Raw genomic sequence first — 14964 nt, 5'->3', positions numbered from 1 at the left:
GGTTGCAGCGAGCCGAGATCACGCCACTGCGATCCAGCCTGGACAACAGAGCGAAACTCCATCTCAAAAAAAAAAAAAAAGAAAAAAAAGCTGCTTATGTTAGAAGAATACATAAAACATAAAAAAAGTACCCAGGATCCTGTTAAGTGTAAACAGAGCATGCAGCCGGCTCTCCTAACGTCTGTACACACGCATCACACAGGAAGGGCCTCTGTTAATGTGCTATGATGAACCTGCGGTACTTCTGAAGTGGGGGATGGAAGAGCTTGTCAGAGAAGCCTGTCCTCCTTCCTTCCTTCCTTTCTCCTCAAACTCTCCACAGCATGGCTGGGTGAGTGGAGCTGAGGGGATACCAGGCATGTGGATGAGTTCCCGGGGCCCCACCACAGGCCCCACAACAAAGGCTTTAGGTTTTTATGTCGACTTGCCTTAAGTCAGTTCATTTAGTTTTGAAATTACTACAGACTTCACATTAAAATCATTACAAATTCAAATATGTATTAATATAGATTTATAATTAATGAAATAAATTCCAAATATTAAAACCAATCTCCATTAATTTCAGAGTTATATCAGAACCCAGAAAAAGACAGTCAGGGCATTCCTGGATCCATCCACATTAACTCAACAAACACATGTTCAGAGGCCACGAGGCACTCGGCCACTCAGACAGACCAGCTCCCGTGGCCTGGAATTAGCAGCGGGAGGGGCAGTGAGAGTGGGCAGTGCTCGGGCAGCACAGCGGAGGAGGAGGCGTGTGGGGGCCTCCGCCAGGCGCTGCACAGGAGGGCGCGTCAGTCGGTGGCTCACCTGTGGACGCGCTCCAGCTCCAGGCGATGCTCCTGGCATGCCAGCTGCTGCTGCTGCTGCAGCTCCTCCACCTTCCTGGCCTCTCTGGCTAGCGCCTGCCTCAGCTTAGCCGCCTCTATCTTGAGCTCGCTCACCTCTGCCCGCCTGGCCTCCTCCCACTCCCTGGCCTGGGCGAAGGCGGCGTCATAGCGCTCCAGCTCGAGGTCCCGCTCCTCCAGCACCTGAAGGTTGTAGACAAAGTCCTCCTGCAGGCACCGCAGTTTCCCCTGCGCCTCCTCCAGCTGGCTCCGTGTGTCCTGCAGAGCCGCCTCCTGCAGCTGGGTGCGGTGTGCCTGCAGCGCCCTCCACTCCTCCTCCTTGCGAAGCAGCAGCTCATTCAGGGCTGGCTCTGAGCCCAGTGGCAGCATGGTGGCCGCTGCAGTAAAGAGAAATCAGGTTCGGGGTGCACCGTGAGGGGCCCTAATTTTCCTACCACAGTACCTACCTCACATTCCCTATCAACAGTTACCACGGCCGGGCACGGTGGCTCAAACCTGTAATCCCAGCCCTTTGGGAGGCCGAGGCAGGCAGATCACCTGAGGTCAGGAGTTCAAGACCAGCCTGGCCAACATGGCAAAAACCTGTCTCTACTAAAAATACAAAACTTAGGCCGGGTGCAGTGGCTCACGCCTGTAATCCCAGCACTTTGGGAGGCCAAGGTGGATGGATCACTTGAGGTCAGGAGATCGAGAGCAGCCTGGCTAACATGGTGAAACCCCGCCTCTACTAAAAATACAAAAAATTAGCCTGCTGTGGTGGCACGTGCCTGTAGTCCCAGCTACTCGGGAGGCTGAGGCAGGAGAATCGCTTGAACCCAGGAGGTAGAGGTTGCACACCAGCCTGGGTGACAGAGCAAGACTCTCTCTCAAAACAAAATAAACAAACAAAAAAGGCCAGGCATGGTGGCTCACTCCTGTAATCCCAGCCCTTTGGGAGGCTGAAGTGGGTGGGTCACCTGAGGTCAGGAGTTTGAGACCGGCCTGGCCAACATGGTGAAACCCCGTCTCTACTAAAAATATAAAAATTAGCCATGCATGGTGGCGCATGCCTGTGATCTCAGCTACTCGGGAGGCTGAGGCAGGAGGATCACTTGAACCCAGGAAGTGGAGGTTGCAGTGAGCAGAGATCGCACCATTGCACTCAGCCTGGGCGACACTAAGACTCTTTTCTCCAAAAAATTAAAAAAATAAATTAAAAAAAAGAAATCCAGAGGAAGTAGAGGAAGGGAAGATGGGAAACATGGTTTGTCCAGCTATAAGAGCTAGGTTCTATAAAATAGCTTCAACGCAGCACTCTGTCCATTTCACAGCTGAGAAAACTAAGGCTGCTAAGTGGCTATGTGAGGACTGACAGCAGGTCAGTCCCTCAGAACCAATGCCCCTTCCCACCCAACGCCCTGCTCCTGGAAGATTCACCACCTGATACGGTTTGGATATTTATCCCTGCCCAAACCTTGTGTGGAATTGTAATCCCCAACGCGGGAGCTGGGGCCTGGTGGGAAGTGTTTGGATCATGCGGGCGGACCCCTCGTGGCTTGGTGCCGTCTTCGTGACAGTGAGTTCTGGGGAGATTTGGTCATTTCAAAGTGTGTGGTGACAATGAGTTCTAGTGAGACGTGGCATCTCTCCGCCACTCACACTCCCCTCTTGCTTCGTGCCTGCTCCCCCTTCACCTTCCGCCATGAGTAAAAGTTTCCTGAGGCCTCCCCAGAAGCGGGTGCCAACACTGTGCTTCCTCTACAGCCGGGAGAACCGTGAGCCAATTAATCTTTCTTTATAAATTACCCAGCATCAGGTATTTCTTTCTAGCAATGTGAGAATGGTCTAATATACCATCCGAGAGTACATTCTTTTGTTCTTTTATTTGTTCATCATGGACTGATATTTTGGTAAAACCATAAAAACAAAGTGCTACAAAAAATAAAATTTAAAAACAAAAATCACAAAAACCAACAAGCTGGGCACAGTAGCTCTCGCCTGGAATCCCAACATTTTCTGAGGCTGAGGTGGGTGGGTCATCAGGAGTTCCACACTGCAGTGAGTGGTCTAGTAAAAGATCAAGTTTCTTCTGGCTGGTCCTAGCTGCCCCCAACCCTTTAGAGGTCCAAGTACGAGCTCGATTTGGACACAGAAACCCCCCACAACTCTTCTCTGGTGTCCACACAGGGGCACTGCATGGCCTAAAAGGGCCACACCCAGTTGGGGGACAAGCACAAACTTCCAGCCTGGTGGGACATGGCCGGGGTGCTGCTGCCAGAGCAGAAAAAAGCCCCAGCCTGTCTTAGGGTACCTCTGCATCTCCGGGCACCTCTGCATCTCGGGGCACAGCAATGGTTGTACAAAGTCCCAACTCCCAGAGGGAGCAGGTACAAGGGCACAGCCAGGCTGAGCACCGGCTGTGACGAAGCACAAGGAGGAGGTGGGTAAGGGGCTGCAAGACCTGTGGGCCCCTCCAGAAAGGGCTGGTCAGCAGGGCACACCCGCTGGGGGCACGAGGGCTCCCTGGGGGTCCTGAGACGGCGCTTCTCTGACGAGGCTCTGGAGCAAAGACGGTCTCCTCCATCCCACATGCTTCTTGCGATGCAACCCCCACGCCCAGCACCCTAGGCCCATCACGCCACCTGGACCACCTCAGCCTGGCTCCTCCAAGCTGCTGCGTGCCCACCCATTGCCGGAGCTAACGGGGTCCCTACCGACCATCTCAGCGCTCTCCCACACTCCTGTTCCTCGTCTCCCTCAGCTCCTACAGCGGCCCCACCGTCCACCCCGTGTAATGATCCTTGACCTCTTGCTGTCTCCCACCTTGTGCCCACACCTCGGCCACCACAGTGTCTTACCACAAGAGACCTCAACTGGCCTCTGCTGTGCACTCCCACTTTTTTGGCTACCAAAGGAATCTTTTCAAAAATGCTTTACCAGGGCCGGGCGCGGTGGCTCATGCCTGTAATCCCAGCACTTTGGGAGGCCAAGGCGGGCGGATCATAAGGTCAGGAGATTGAGACCATCCTGGCTAAGACGGTGAAACCCCGTCTCTACTAAAAATACAAAAAATTAGCTGGGCGTGGTGGCGGGCGCCTGTAGTCCCAGCTACTTGGGAGGCCGAGGCAGGAGAATGGCGTGAATCCGGGAGGCGAAGCTTGCAGTGAGCTGAGATCGCACCACTGCAGTCCGGCCTGGGCAACAAAGAGAGACTCCATCTCAAGAAAAAAAAAAGCCTTAACCAGGCTTCCCATTCCACTGAGGACATCTGGACCCCAGGCTCCTGCCTGTCGCTGCCACGTGCCCTCAGAGCCTGGGATGTGTGGCAGGTGCCCCTCTGTCTGCAAGGTTCCTCCTAACCGCAGGGCAGGCTCCTCCTGCCACTGGGACCTCAACCTGAACATCACTGCAGGGAAGCTTTCCGAACTTCCACCTCACGTTGGCACAACGCCATCACCCCAGCGTCGGGTGTAGTGAGTCCCACTGTCTGGCACAGTCTTGGCGACTGAAACATTTTGTACACAGAGGACATGCACACACCTGTGCACACACAGGGAAAGAATTGGAATATCAGCAAATACACATTAAATGATGGAACATCACTGTGATCACTGATGACTCAGAACCCTTCACACAGTGCCCGTGAGTCATGACAATGGTTCTCTGCAGAGCCTGAGGTCTGCGAGGTCTACGGGCCTCTTCTCTGAGGGACTGCTGTGGCCCCTGTCCTGTACCAGGTGCCCTGCCACTGGGCTTGCCTCTTTAACTCATCGATCGCAGCCACCCATGGGGGTTGCTATTCTGAGAATCTGATCATGCAATCTTATCTGGCCTCAAATGCGCCCGCAACTCCTGACCATTTTCAAAATAAAGTCCGATCTCCTTGGCACAGCGTATGAAGACAGACCGAGGACGCGGCCCAGCCTGCGTGGCTCCAGCTGCTCCCTGCAGGCCCAGAGCAGCCTTTATCTGCCAGTTCCTGCGCACCTGCTACTCCAGGCCCCCATGGCCCCATCTCCCCATTGGGTGAGGTTCCTTCCCACCAGGTCTCAGGACTCAGCGGGTCACCCTGTTTTCAAAAGCTTCAGGCAGCCAGGACAGGCAGATGGCACGTACCACCCCCTCTATGTGAGATGGGTGCTCCCAGGCCTCTGTGCTCTGCACAGAAGAGCAGCCTGAAAAATCCATACAGCAAGTGACTCGGTGCAGCACCCGGTGAGAGCCCAGCGTCTCCAGCGCTTTATCCATCACACTCAGGACCCATGAGAAGCCCCACACACCAAGGGCCTGTAAGTCAGCCGGGCTCGGCTCGCCTTTCCTTCTGACCTCATCACAGAACGGCCTGCTCTGTTTCTGTACAAATCCCATCTCGGGATGATCCCCAAAGCCCCAAGGCTGAGATTAATTGGCTTTCAAAAGCACGGACTCAGCATCTGGACGCAATCTGCCTGTCGGCCAGCAGGCGTCCCCAGCAAGCACCTGGTTTCAAGAAGGACCACATGAAGCTTCCGGGTTGGGGAGCGGCAGGAGAAGCCTCCGGGGAGGGGAGGCCTCGCCGTGCGTTCACCCTCTTTCAGGAGAACCAGTGGGGCTCCCTGAACCAGCCAGCTCCCAGCAGGGGCTGGAACAGCAAGGGTGGGCATCCCATCACTTTGATTTTCTCATTTTAAAAATACTGAGCTGATCTAACGGTGATGTTGTAGGTTTACCTGTTGCGGTATAATGACACATCATGGTTTTCTTGCACAGTTCCTGGCTCATCACTCTCACACGTCACAGTCTTTTGTTGCAATGTTGGGCGTGTCAGGCCTCAGGAAACAGAATCCTTCCAGGTCTCCACTCTCACCTGACTTTCCATTGTAGGTCATAAGATCCTCCCCAGAGCTCCCACCCTCTACCCTGGGGGAAGGAATGCTGACTTCAGGAAGCCTCCCTAAAAACCCAAGAGGACAGGGTGTGGAGAGGTTCCTGGGGAGTGGTGGGTGGGGTGTGGGGGGGGGGTCCTCCAGGAAGCCTCTTCCCCCATATCTCCCCTTACGCATCTCCTCATCTGTATCCTCTGTAATACCCTTTATAATAAACTTTTACACGTATGTGTTTCCCTGGGTTCTGTGAGTCACCCCAGCAAATCAATCGAACCCAAAGAGGGGGTTGTGGGAACCCCAACTTGAAGCCAGTGGTCAGTCAGAAGTTCCGGAGGCCAGGACTCGCGACTGGTGTCAGAAGCGGGCAGTCTTTGAACCACCATTGCAAAATCATAACTCAGACAGTGAAAGAGATCTGACCTAACCAATTCCATCTTGCTTCTAACCTCCAAGCTCTCCTTGTTCATTCCTGGGTGTAGGCCGAACTAAGTTTAGGAGGAACTTAGTTTATAGTTTGAAACAAAGACAGTAACAGCCCTTTCCTGAAACAAACCCCCTTTTTGCCTGGGGACTAGACTGCCTTTGTAGGACTAACAAATTAGCCAAAATATTAGAAATTATGGTTTAGGGCCAGGTGCAGTGACTGGCCCCTGTTGTCCCAGCACTTTGGGAGGCTGAGGCTGGATCACTTGAGCCCAGGAGTTCGAGACCAGCCTGGGCCACACGGCAAAACACTGCCTCTACCAAAAATACAAAAATTAACTGGGGCGTCGCTTGTAGTCTCAGCTACCAGGCAGGCTGAGGTGGGAGGATCGCTTGAGCTTAAGAGGTTGAGGCTGCAGTGAGCCGTGATTGCACCACTGCACTCCAGCCTAGGTGACAGAGTGAGACCCTGTCTCAAAAATAAAAAAAAATAAAAAAAAGAAATTATGGTTTAGGAGTCATGCAGCTACAGGCTACAAGATTCTGACCTTCCCCAAATTGTTCCTGGGGTAACATCACTATTGTAAAACCTAAGATCAATCAGTGCTTGAGATATTTTGCAGACACTGCACTCCATGGATCAGCTGGCACCCCCGGATTGATAAACTGGCTCATCCGATCTTGTGGCCCCCACCCAGGAACTGACTCGGCGCAAAAGGACACCTTCGACTCCCTGCGCTTTCATCTCCAACTCACTGGCCCCCTACACACTAAGTTATCCTTAAAAACTCTGATCCCCGAATGCTTGGGGAGACTGATTTGAGTCATAATAAAACTCTGTTCTCCCGCGCAGCCGGCTCTGTGTGACTCACTCTTTCTCTATCCTAATTCCCGTCTTGGTGAATCAGCTCTGCCTGGGCAGCAGTCGGGGTGGACCTGTTGGGTGTTTATGTCTTGGGGACTGAGCCCTCACCCTGTGGTCTGACCTCTCTCCAGGCAGGCGGTGTTGGAACTGAACCGAAGGACACCCGCCGAGTCTGCGGCAGAACTGACTGCTCATGTGCTGGTGAAAACCTCCCTCTCCCGCCACATTTGATCACAGAAGTCTTCCTCTGTGCTGATGGTTCTTGTGGTATCAGAGCAGAGGAAAAACAGTTTGAGTTTTCCAGAAATACCTGTGAATTAAATACACATAAAATAAAATCTACTAAAAATACACAGAGATGAGGTTTCTCCATGTTGGTCAGGCTGCTCTGGAACTCCCAAACTCAGGTGATCCACCTGCCTCGGCCTCCCAAAGGGCCAGGCGCAGGTGTGAGCCACTGCGCCCGGCCCATATATATATATTTTTATGACCTCCATGTGTAAATATATTTAATACCCTTAACTTATTATTATTATTTTAGACAGTCTTGCTTTCTTGCCCAGGCTGGAATGCAGTGGCACGATCTTGGCTCATTGCAACCTCTACCTCCTGGGTTCAAGCTATTTTCCTGCCTCAGCCTCCCAAGTAGCTGGGATTACAGGCGCCCACCACCATGCCCGGCTAATTTTTGTACTTTTAGTAGAGATGGGGTTTCACCATCTTGGCCAGGCTGGTCTTGAACTCCTGACCTCATGATTCACCCGCCTCAGCCTCCCGAAGTGCTGGGATTACAGGCGTGAGCCACCGCGCCCGGCCTAATACCCTTAACTTATAAGACACTTTCTGGGACTGGAAGGCAGGTCCGGGGTGGCTCATTCACTTTGTACTCAGGACAGAGGACTCAATCTCAGCATCCTGAGTAGCTGGGACTACAGGCAGGCACCACCATGCCCAGTTAATTTTTTTTTTAATTTCTTGTAGAGATGGGGTTCCACTATATTGTCCAGGCTGGTCTTGAACTCCTGTCCTCAAATGATCCTCTCACCTTTAAATGTACTGAATTTAGCTCTTGTGGCCCCTCTTGGATTCCAGAGAGTGCTGCTCAGCCCTCTGGGAGGCCAAATTCAGTAATCTACTCTTTTGTTTTGAAACAGAGTCTCAGTCTGTCGCCCAGGATGGAGTGCAGTGGCACAATCACAGCTCACTGCAGCCTCAAATGCCCATCTAAAAGCTACAGCTCAAGCGATCTTCCCACGTACTTGTAGGTGTGAACCACTGCACCCAGCCTCTCATCTACTCTTTAAATAGGTCCAGGGGACAAAAATTATGTACCTGTGACCCCATGTTTTTTTTCACTTCCTCCACTGACTGCCGAAGAGTAGCCACAGCCATTTCTAAAACTGAAATAAGAGAGATGGGCAGTAGGTCTGAATTCTGTCACTGGCACTTGCTGGAGAAGAGGGGCACCACCACCACGAAGGAACATGAAGGGCTGTTTTCTTTGAATGTGCATTTGCCAAAAAAAAGTGAGTAAATGAGAAATAGAAGTTGAAGTCGAAGTCTTGTAGTTGAGTTTAGACTTTGCGGACTTTTAGAACCACGTATACATGTTTCACGTGCCAAAAACAAAGCACAACAGAAAACAAAAAAACTTAAAATCAGTAAGGACTCAAAATGAAGTAGAAACAGGTGAACCTAACTTGATTGCAAGCGGGTAACTTGTAATAAACTCACAGGTTTTTTTTGTGTTTGTTGTTTGTTGAGATGGGATCTCACTCTGTCACCCGAGCTGCAGTGCAGTGGCATGATTATAGCTCACTGCAGCCTCAAACTCCTGAGCTCAGATGGTCCTCCTACCTCAGCCTCCAGAGTAGCTGGGACTACAGACACACGCCACCACGGCTGGCTAATTTATTTTATAATTTTTTATAGAGATGGGTGTCTCACTTTGTTGGCCAGGCTGGTTTCCAACTCCTCACCTCAAGCGATTTTCCCCCCTCAGCTTCCCAAAGTGGTGGGACTACAGGCGTGAGCCACTGTACCCAGCCACAGTTTTTAATATATACAGAGACACAGATATACTGAAATAGATTTGCATGTGTATAGTGTATAGAAACACACGTTTCCTAGCTCTAGCCATTAAGAAAGCCAAGAAGAAATGGCATCCCGGTAGCAATATGTCTATCTGGTACTGGGATCTTGGTTTCTAAACACTACCTTCTAAACTAAAAGGAACCAGGGCTCCTTGGAGAAATGACTGATTCTGGGATATGTCAAGGCAAGCATAAGATGAGCCTGAATTCTGTGGTGCCAGAAAGAAAGAAAATGCTCCAGAAGGTTGGGACGTGCTATAAGGACAGAGAGGCCAACTAGAAGGGGCTCCTAACACCTCAATCTGGATAATGTGAGCAACAAAGTATGTGATAGTAATGGGTTAGAATCCATGGAATAAAAAGACGCACTAACACCGAGACCGCGCCCCTGCACTCCAGCCTGGGCGACAGAGTGAGACTCATACTAACAGCGAGACCGCGCCCCTGCACTCCAGCCTGGGCGACAGAGTGAGACTCGTACTAACACTGAGACCGCGCCCCTGCACTCCAGCCTGGGCGACAGAGTGAGACTTGTACCAACACCGAGATCGCGCCACTGCACGCCAGCCTGGGCAACAGAGTGAGATTCCATCTCAAAAAAAAAAAAAAATATATATATATATATATATATATATATATATATATATATATGTACATATATATACACACACTAATGAAAATCAATAACTGAATAGAAAAATGATGAGAAGAAATGGTTCTTTCTTATAGGAAAATCCCAACTAATAAATGTAGGAGTAATGGAAACAGAAAAATCATTTAACAAATAGCACATTAACAGTTATTTTGGGGAAACACTCATGGGTGCTAAAATTAGTGACAGAAGTATGGTTAGAAACAAGATCTTGCTGGGCGTTGTGGCTCAGGCCTGTAATCCCAGCACTTTCGGAGGCCAAGGCGGGCGGATCACTTGGGGTCAGCAGTTCGAGACCAGCCTGACCAACATGGTGAAACCCCGTCTCTACTAAAAATACACACACACAAAAAAAATAGCCGGGCATGGTGGCAGGCGCTGGTAATCCCAGCTGCTCAGGAGGCTGAGGCAGGACAATCACTTGAACCCCGGAGGCAGAGGTTGCAGTGAGCCGAGATCAAGCCACTGCACTCCAGCTTGGGCGAGAGAGAAACAGACTCAGTCTCAAAAGAATAAAATTAATTAAAAAAAAAAAAAGGCCGGGCACGGTGGCTCACACCTGTAATCCTAGCACTTTGGGAGGCCAAGGTGGTGGATCACCTGAAGTCAGAAGTTTGAGACCAGCCTGACCAACATGACGAAACCTCGTCTCTACTAAAAATACACAGATTAGCTGGGGGTGGTGGTGGGCGGCTGTAATCCCAGCTACTTGAGAGGCTGAGGCAGGAGAATCACTTCAACCCAGGAGGCGGAGGTTGCAGTGGGCCGAGATTGCGCCACTGAACTCCAGCCTGGGCGGCAAAGAGACTCCGTCTTAAAAAAAAAAAAAAAGAAAAAGAAAAAGAGAGAAAGAAAGAAACAACATCTTTTACATAGTGGCAAAATATTTCCCCACAAAATATTTATTATTTACAAAGGGAAGGACCCTAACTTTATGGACACACTTGGCAGACACCACCTCAGCCCCCAGGACGTGACTAGCACCAACAGCCAGGGGCATCCTGTGTCTCGTAAGACGCTGGGAAGGGCACAATTTCCCTGTTGAGGTTTTCTTGCCGAAAATCAGTAATATGAAATCAATTACGAGAAAACATCAGAGAAATGCCCCCGAACTGGGGGGCATTTTATAAAATAGTGGACTCATCATTGGATCCTGGACCACGGTAAAGTCATCCATGAGGTAGCTGCTAAGCAAGAATAAATACTGGAGACCAGATCATGGGATGATATCAACATGAACGCCAGCGTCTGCATGTTGCTGAATGAACTGTGGTTCTGTAAGAGGTCAGCATTCTAGGGGCTCTGGGCAAAAGGCACACGGGAAATCTGTGCTCCTTTTGTATCATTTTTCTAAGTTACAGATAATTTTTTTTTTTTTTTTTTTTTTTTTGAGACCGAGTTTCGCTCTTGTCTCCCAGACTGGAGTGCAATGGCGCGATCTTGGCTCACCGCAACCTGCGCCTCTCGGTGTGATACCCTACCTTATTTTAACCTGACTGACTCTCTTAGCTGAGCGGGCCGGACAGACACCATTTTGGTTTCTTCGCTTGCAGCCCCTTGTCCCCGTCCCTTAAGGACATAACTGGGGCAAGCTGACTCCAAGTACATCCAGGAATGCGCTTACTGATAAGATACTGATAAGAAACTGGAGCAAGCTGTACCAGCAGCTCCTGGGAACGCGCTCGGTTGATGGTACCCAAAGCCCCTGCGTTTATCACCTTGTGATAATTTAAGCCCCTGTACCTGGAACTGTTTATTTTCCTGTAACTGTTTCTGTAACCATTTATCTTTTAACTGTTTGCCTATTCTGCTTCTGTAAAAAAATCGCTTCAGCTACCCTCCCCTCCTCTATTTAGACCAAGGTATCAAAAGAAATCTAGCCCCTTCTTCGGGGCCGAGGGAATTTGCAGCTCTAGCAGTCTCTCAGTCGCTGGCAATAAAGGACTCCTGAGTTAGTCTCAGAGTGTGGCGTTCTCTCTATAACTCCCTCGGTTACAACATCGGGTTCAAGCGATTCTCCTGCTTCAGCCTCCCGAGTAGCTGGGATTACAGGCGCGCACCACCACGCCCAATAATTTTTGTATTTTTAGTAGAGAGGGGGTTTCACCATGTTGGCCAGGCTGGTCTCGAACTCCTGGCCTCAAGCAATCTGCCCGCCTCTGCCTCCCAAAGTGCTGGGATTACAGGCGCGAACCACCGCCTCCGGCCTTTTTTCTCTCTCTTTTTTTTTTTTTAAACTCAGACACTGTAAGGCTGCCTGGGCGCGGAGCCGTCCTTGCCGGCGGCGGAACCCGGGGAATTCTCCCGGGGCTGCGGGGCCCTGGTCGGCAGCGCCCACCGCCCCAGGTCACCCAGGGGCGACCGAGGGAACGCTCCCGCTCCAAGCGGCCGCAATCCCCGCCCCGCCCCGCCGCAGCCTCCGCGAGGGGATCCCCGGTCCGGGCCTGGCCGAGCTCTGAGGGTCGACCTCGCGCTCCAGGTCCCCACCAAAGCGCTGCGTCCGACAGGACGGCAACTGCTGGGGTTTTCTACAGGAAGAGTGGTCGGAGCGGCGCTCCCCACCCCTCCCACGCCTCCCACGCCGACCGCCGGCGCCTCACCCGAACGCCAGCCAGCAGCGCTGCCCGGTCCCGCCGCGTTGCCACAGCGACCGGGTCAGTCGGCCGCGTCCGGCTGCGCTCGGTGCAGCGCTCGGGTCCCGCCGACAGGAAACGTGGTCCCTGGCGCTAGGTTCCGGCCCCTCCCGCCCCGCCGGGTTCCGCGCTGCGCCCGGTCCCGAGGGGCGCCCCGGCCGACCCGACCGCCGCCGCAGATCGAAGGAGGGAGCCCGGCCTCCTCACCGGTCAGCGGGGCGACTCCGGACGGGGCTCCGGGCTATGGGGACGGCGGGTTCCGCCGCGCGAGGCGCCCCCACCTTCGCCGCCCCCGGCCCGGCCGAAGGTCCCTAGGCGCCGGCTTCCTGAGGCCGCCCGGCTCGCTGTCCCAAAGGGTTGACTTGAGCTTTTGCCCTGAGATGAAGGGAGCACGGGGCGGCCGAGGCTGCCCGTGGGGGTCTGTTCGGGCCGGGGGCGCCACGAAGTCCTGCCTAAGGGTCGGCTGCGGCCACCGGGGCACGAGTTCCCGGCGCTGCCCACGGGCTCGGAGACCGGCGGGGCCCCGGGGCCGTGCGCGCGGTCGCTCAGACCCTGATTAGGGAACTGGGGGAAGGAGCGGGGTCGGGACCGACCGAGGCCCGAAGTCGCCGCCACCATCCTGTGGGAACAACATCCTCAGGCACAGCCATTCCCAACCATTCACATCCTCAAAAGAAGGCACGTGTCCTTATCCATCTGCGGATGGATGAACAGAGCCCGGCCCCGGGACAGAGCAGCCTGGTTCACCCGAACCCTCAGCCCGCAATTCTGCGTGGGAGTGGAGGGGGTGTTTGGTGTCTGGGAATTCCCCTGGTGGGGCAATAAGCCAGGGGTCTGGTGTCATCCTCCACCCACATTGTTAACATTGGATCACTCCTCTCCGTGCCGTGCCTGCAGCCCAGGCACCCTGCAGCCCGTCCTCCCCGACCCATGCGTCCTGGTAGAGCTGTCTCCCTCGTCCACTGTCCTCAGTCCCGCCTCACACACCAAACCCTCTTCTGCCTCAGGTCCTTTGCGCCAGTTGCCTCTGCCTAGACCTGGTTCCCTGGATGCCCCCTCCCCACCCCATGTGTATGTCCGGCTCCCTGGACCCACCCCCGACTCTGTGTCTAGTCCCCTGGACTCCCCTCCCCACCCCCTGTGTCTAGCTCCCTGGACCCCCCACCTGGCCCATGTGTCCAACTCCCAGGACCCCCCCCCCACCGTGTGTCCAGCTCCCTGGTTTCCCCCACCACCCCGTGTGTTTGGCTCCCTGTCCTGCTGCCTTCTCAGTGCTTGTGCACCCCCAGCCTCATCAGACTTGTCACTCTATTAGAACAGGATATAGGGCCTGGACTGTTGGCTCCCTGCTACCCCCACCCACAGGACAGTGCTGGGGTTGACCCGACTTTGGCTGCACATTTGACTGGCCCCTGGATCAGCTCTAGGACTAGATGTACCCAAAAGGATGCCCACATCCCTGCCTCAGCTCCTGCCTCTGCCCACCCAGAGAGCTGCCTTGCCCCCATGTCCACGATGCAGCCACCAGGCCTGGGTAAGCGTGGGTGTCCGAGACGGGCTGGGACACCCAGAAGAGGAGCCAGGACTTGCTTGGTCTGTATCCCGGCTCTGCATGCCTCAGTGTCACTGCCTGTAAAGTAGGATCTATAGGAACCCATGTGTGGGCCGGGCACAGTGCTCACACCTGTGAACCCAGCACCTTGGGAGGCCAAAGGAAGGATCCTTTGAGCTCGGGAGACAGGGTCTCGCTCTGTTGCCCAGGCTGTAGTTCAGCGGCGTGATCTCAGCTCACTGCAGTCTCTGCCTCCCAGGTTCAAACGATTCTCCTGCCTCAGCTTCCTGAGTAACTGGGATTACAGGCACTTGCCACCATGCCCAGCTAATTTTGTATTTTTAGTAGAGATGGGGTGTTGCCATGTTGGCCAGGCTGGTCTCAAACTCCTGACCTCAAGTGATCTGCCTGCCTCGGCCTCCCAAAGTGCTGTGATTACAGGTGTGAGTCATCATGCCTGGCCAAAAAAAATTTTTTTTAATTAACCGGGTGTGATGGCACGTGCCTGTGGTCCCAGCTACCTGAGGCCAAGGTGGGAATATCACTTGAACACAGCAGTTCGAGGCTGCAGTGAACTATGATCGCACCACTGTACTCCAGCCTGGGTGACAGAGCAAGACTGTCTCCAAAAAAAACCTCTAAACACATGTGTTATGGATAGGGCCTCTAAGAAGGTAATTAAAGTTACGTGAGTCCTAAGGGTGGGACCCTGAACTGTTGTCCTTAAAAGAAGAGGAAGAGACACCAGGAGTGAGAACACAGAGGAGAGGCCACATGAGGACGCAGGGAGAGGGTGCCGTCTGCAAGCCATGGAGAGGCCTCAGGAGGAACCCACCCTGCCGGCAGCCTGATCCCTGACATCCAGACTCCGGAAGTGAGAAAATAAATGTCGTTTAAGCCACCCAGGCTGTGGTGTTGAGTTATGCCGCCCTAGCAGGTCATTTGTCACGTCATGGGTATCTGGACCTGGAATCGTGTGCTGGCCCAAGTCAGCAGCATGGCACCCATGGTCACCCCTTCAGCTGAGCCACATGCCCGGGTGCCCCAGGGACAG

The 14964-nt window shown here is 53.3% G+C and overlaps 1 protein-coding gene across 12 annotated transcripts in view; it reads right to left on the bottom strand.

The window, feature by feature from the left end:
- Nucleotides 1-12909, bottom strand: part of CCDC57 (coiled-coil domain containing 57) — a 111708-nt gene extending 98799 nt beyond the window's left edge. For 4 of the 12 annotated variants that reach the window (XR_010133591.1, XR_010133590.1, XM_063705733.1 and 1 more), the window contains exons 1-3: nucleotides 12326-12388; nucleotides 5537-7290; nucleotides 811-1225 (exon numbers count right to left, since the gene is read on the bottom strand). Coding sequence is in view for 10 of the 12 variants with exons in the window: in XM_063705733.1 (XP_063561803.1) it covers nucleotides 811-1225; nucleotides 5537-5588 (467 nt within the window). In the remaining 2 variants the exon portion in view is untranslated. Of the gene's footprint in view, nucleotides 1-810; nucleotides 1226-5536; nucleotides 7291-12325; nucleotides 12398-12565 lie in introns of those variants that run through there. The other 8 variants (XM_031011642.3, XM_063705736.1, XM_055389362.2 and 5 more) reach the window with 6 other exon arrangements.
- Nucleotides 12910-14964: the final 2055 nt, after the last annotated feature.

The sequence above is a fragment of the Gorilla gorilla genome, chromosome 4, assembly GCF_029281585.2.
Source record: "Gorilla gorilla gorilla isolate KB3781 chromosome 4, NHGRI_mGorGor1-v2.1_pri, whole genome shotgun sequence".
Classification (NCBI taxonomy): domain Eukaryota; kingdom Metazoa; phylum Chordata; class Mammalia; order Primates; family Hominidae; genus Gorilla; species Gorilla gorilla.
This window is presented reverse-complemented; position numbering and strand designations above follow the sequence as displayed.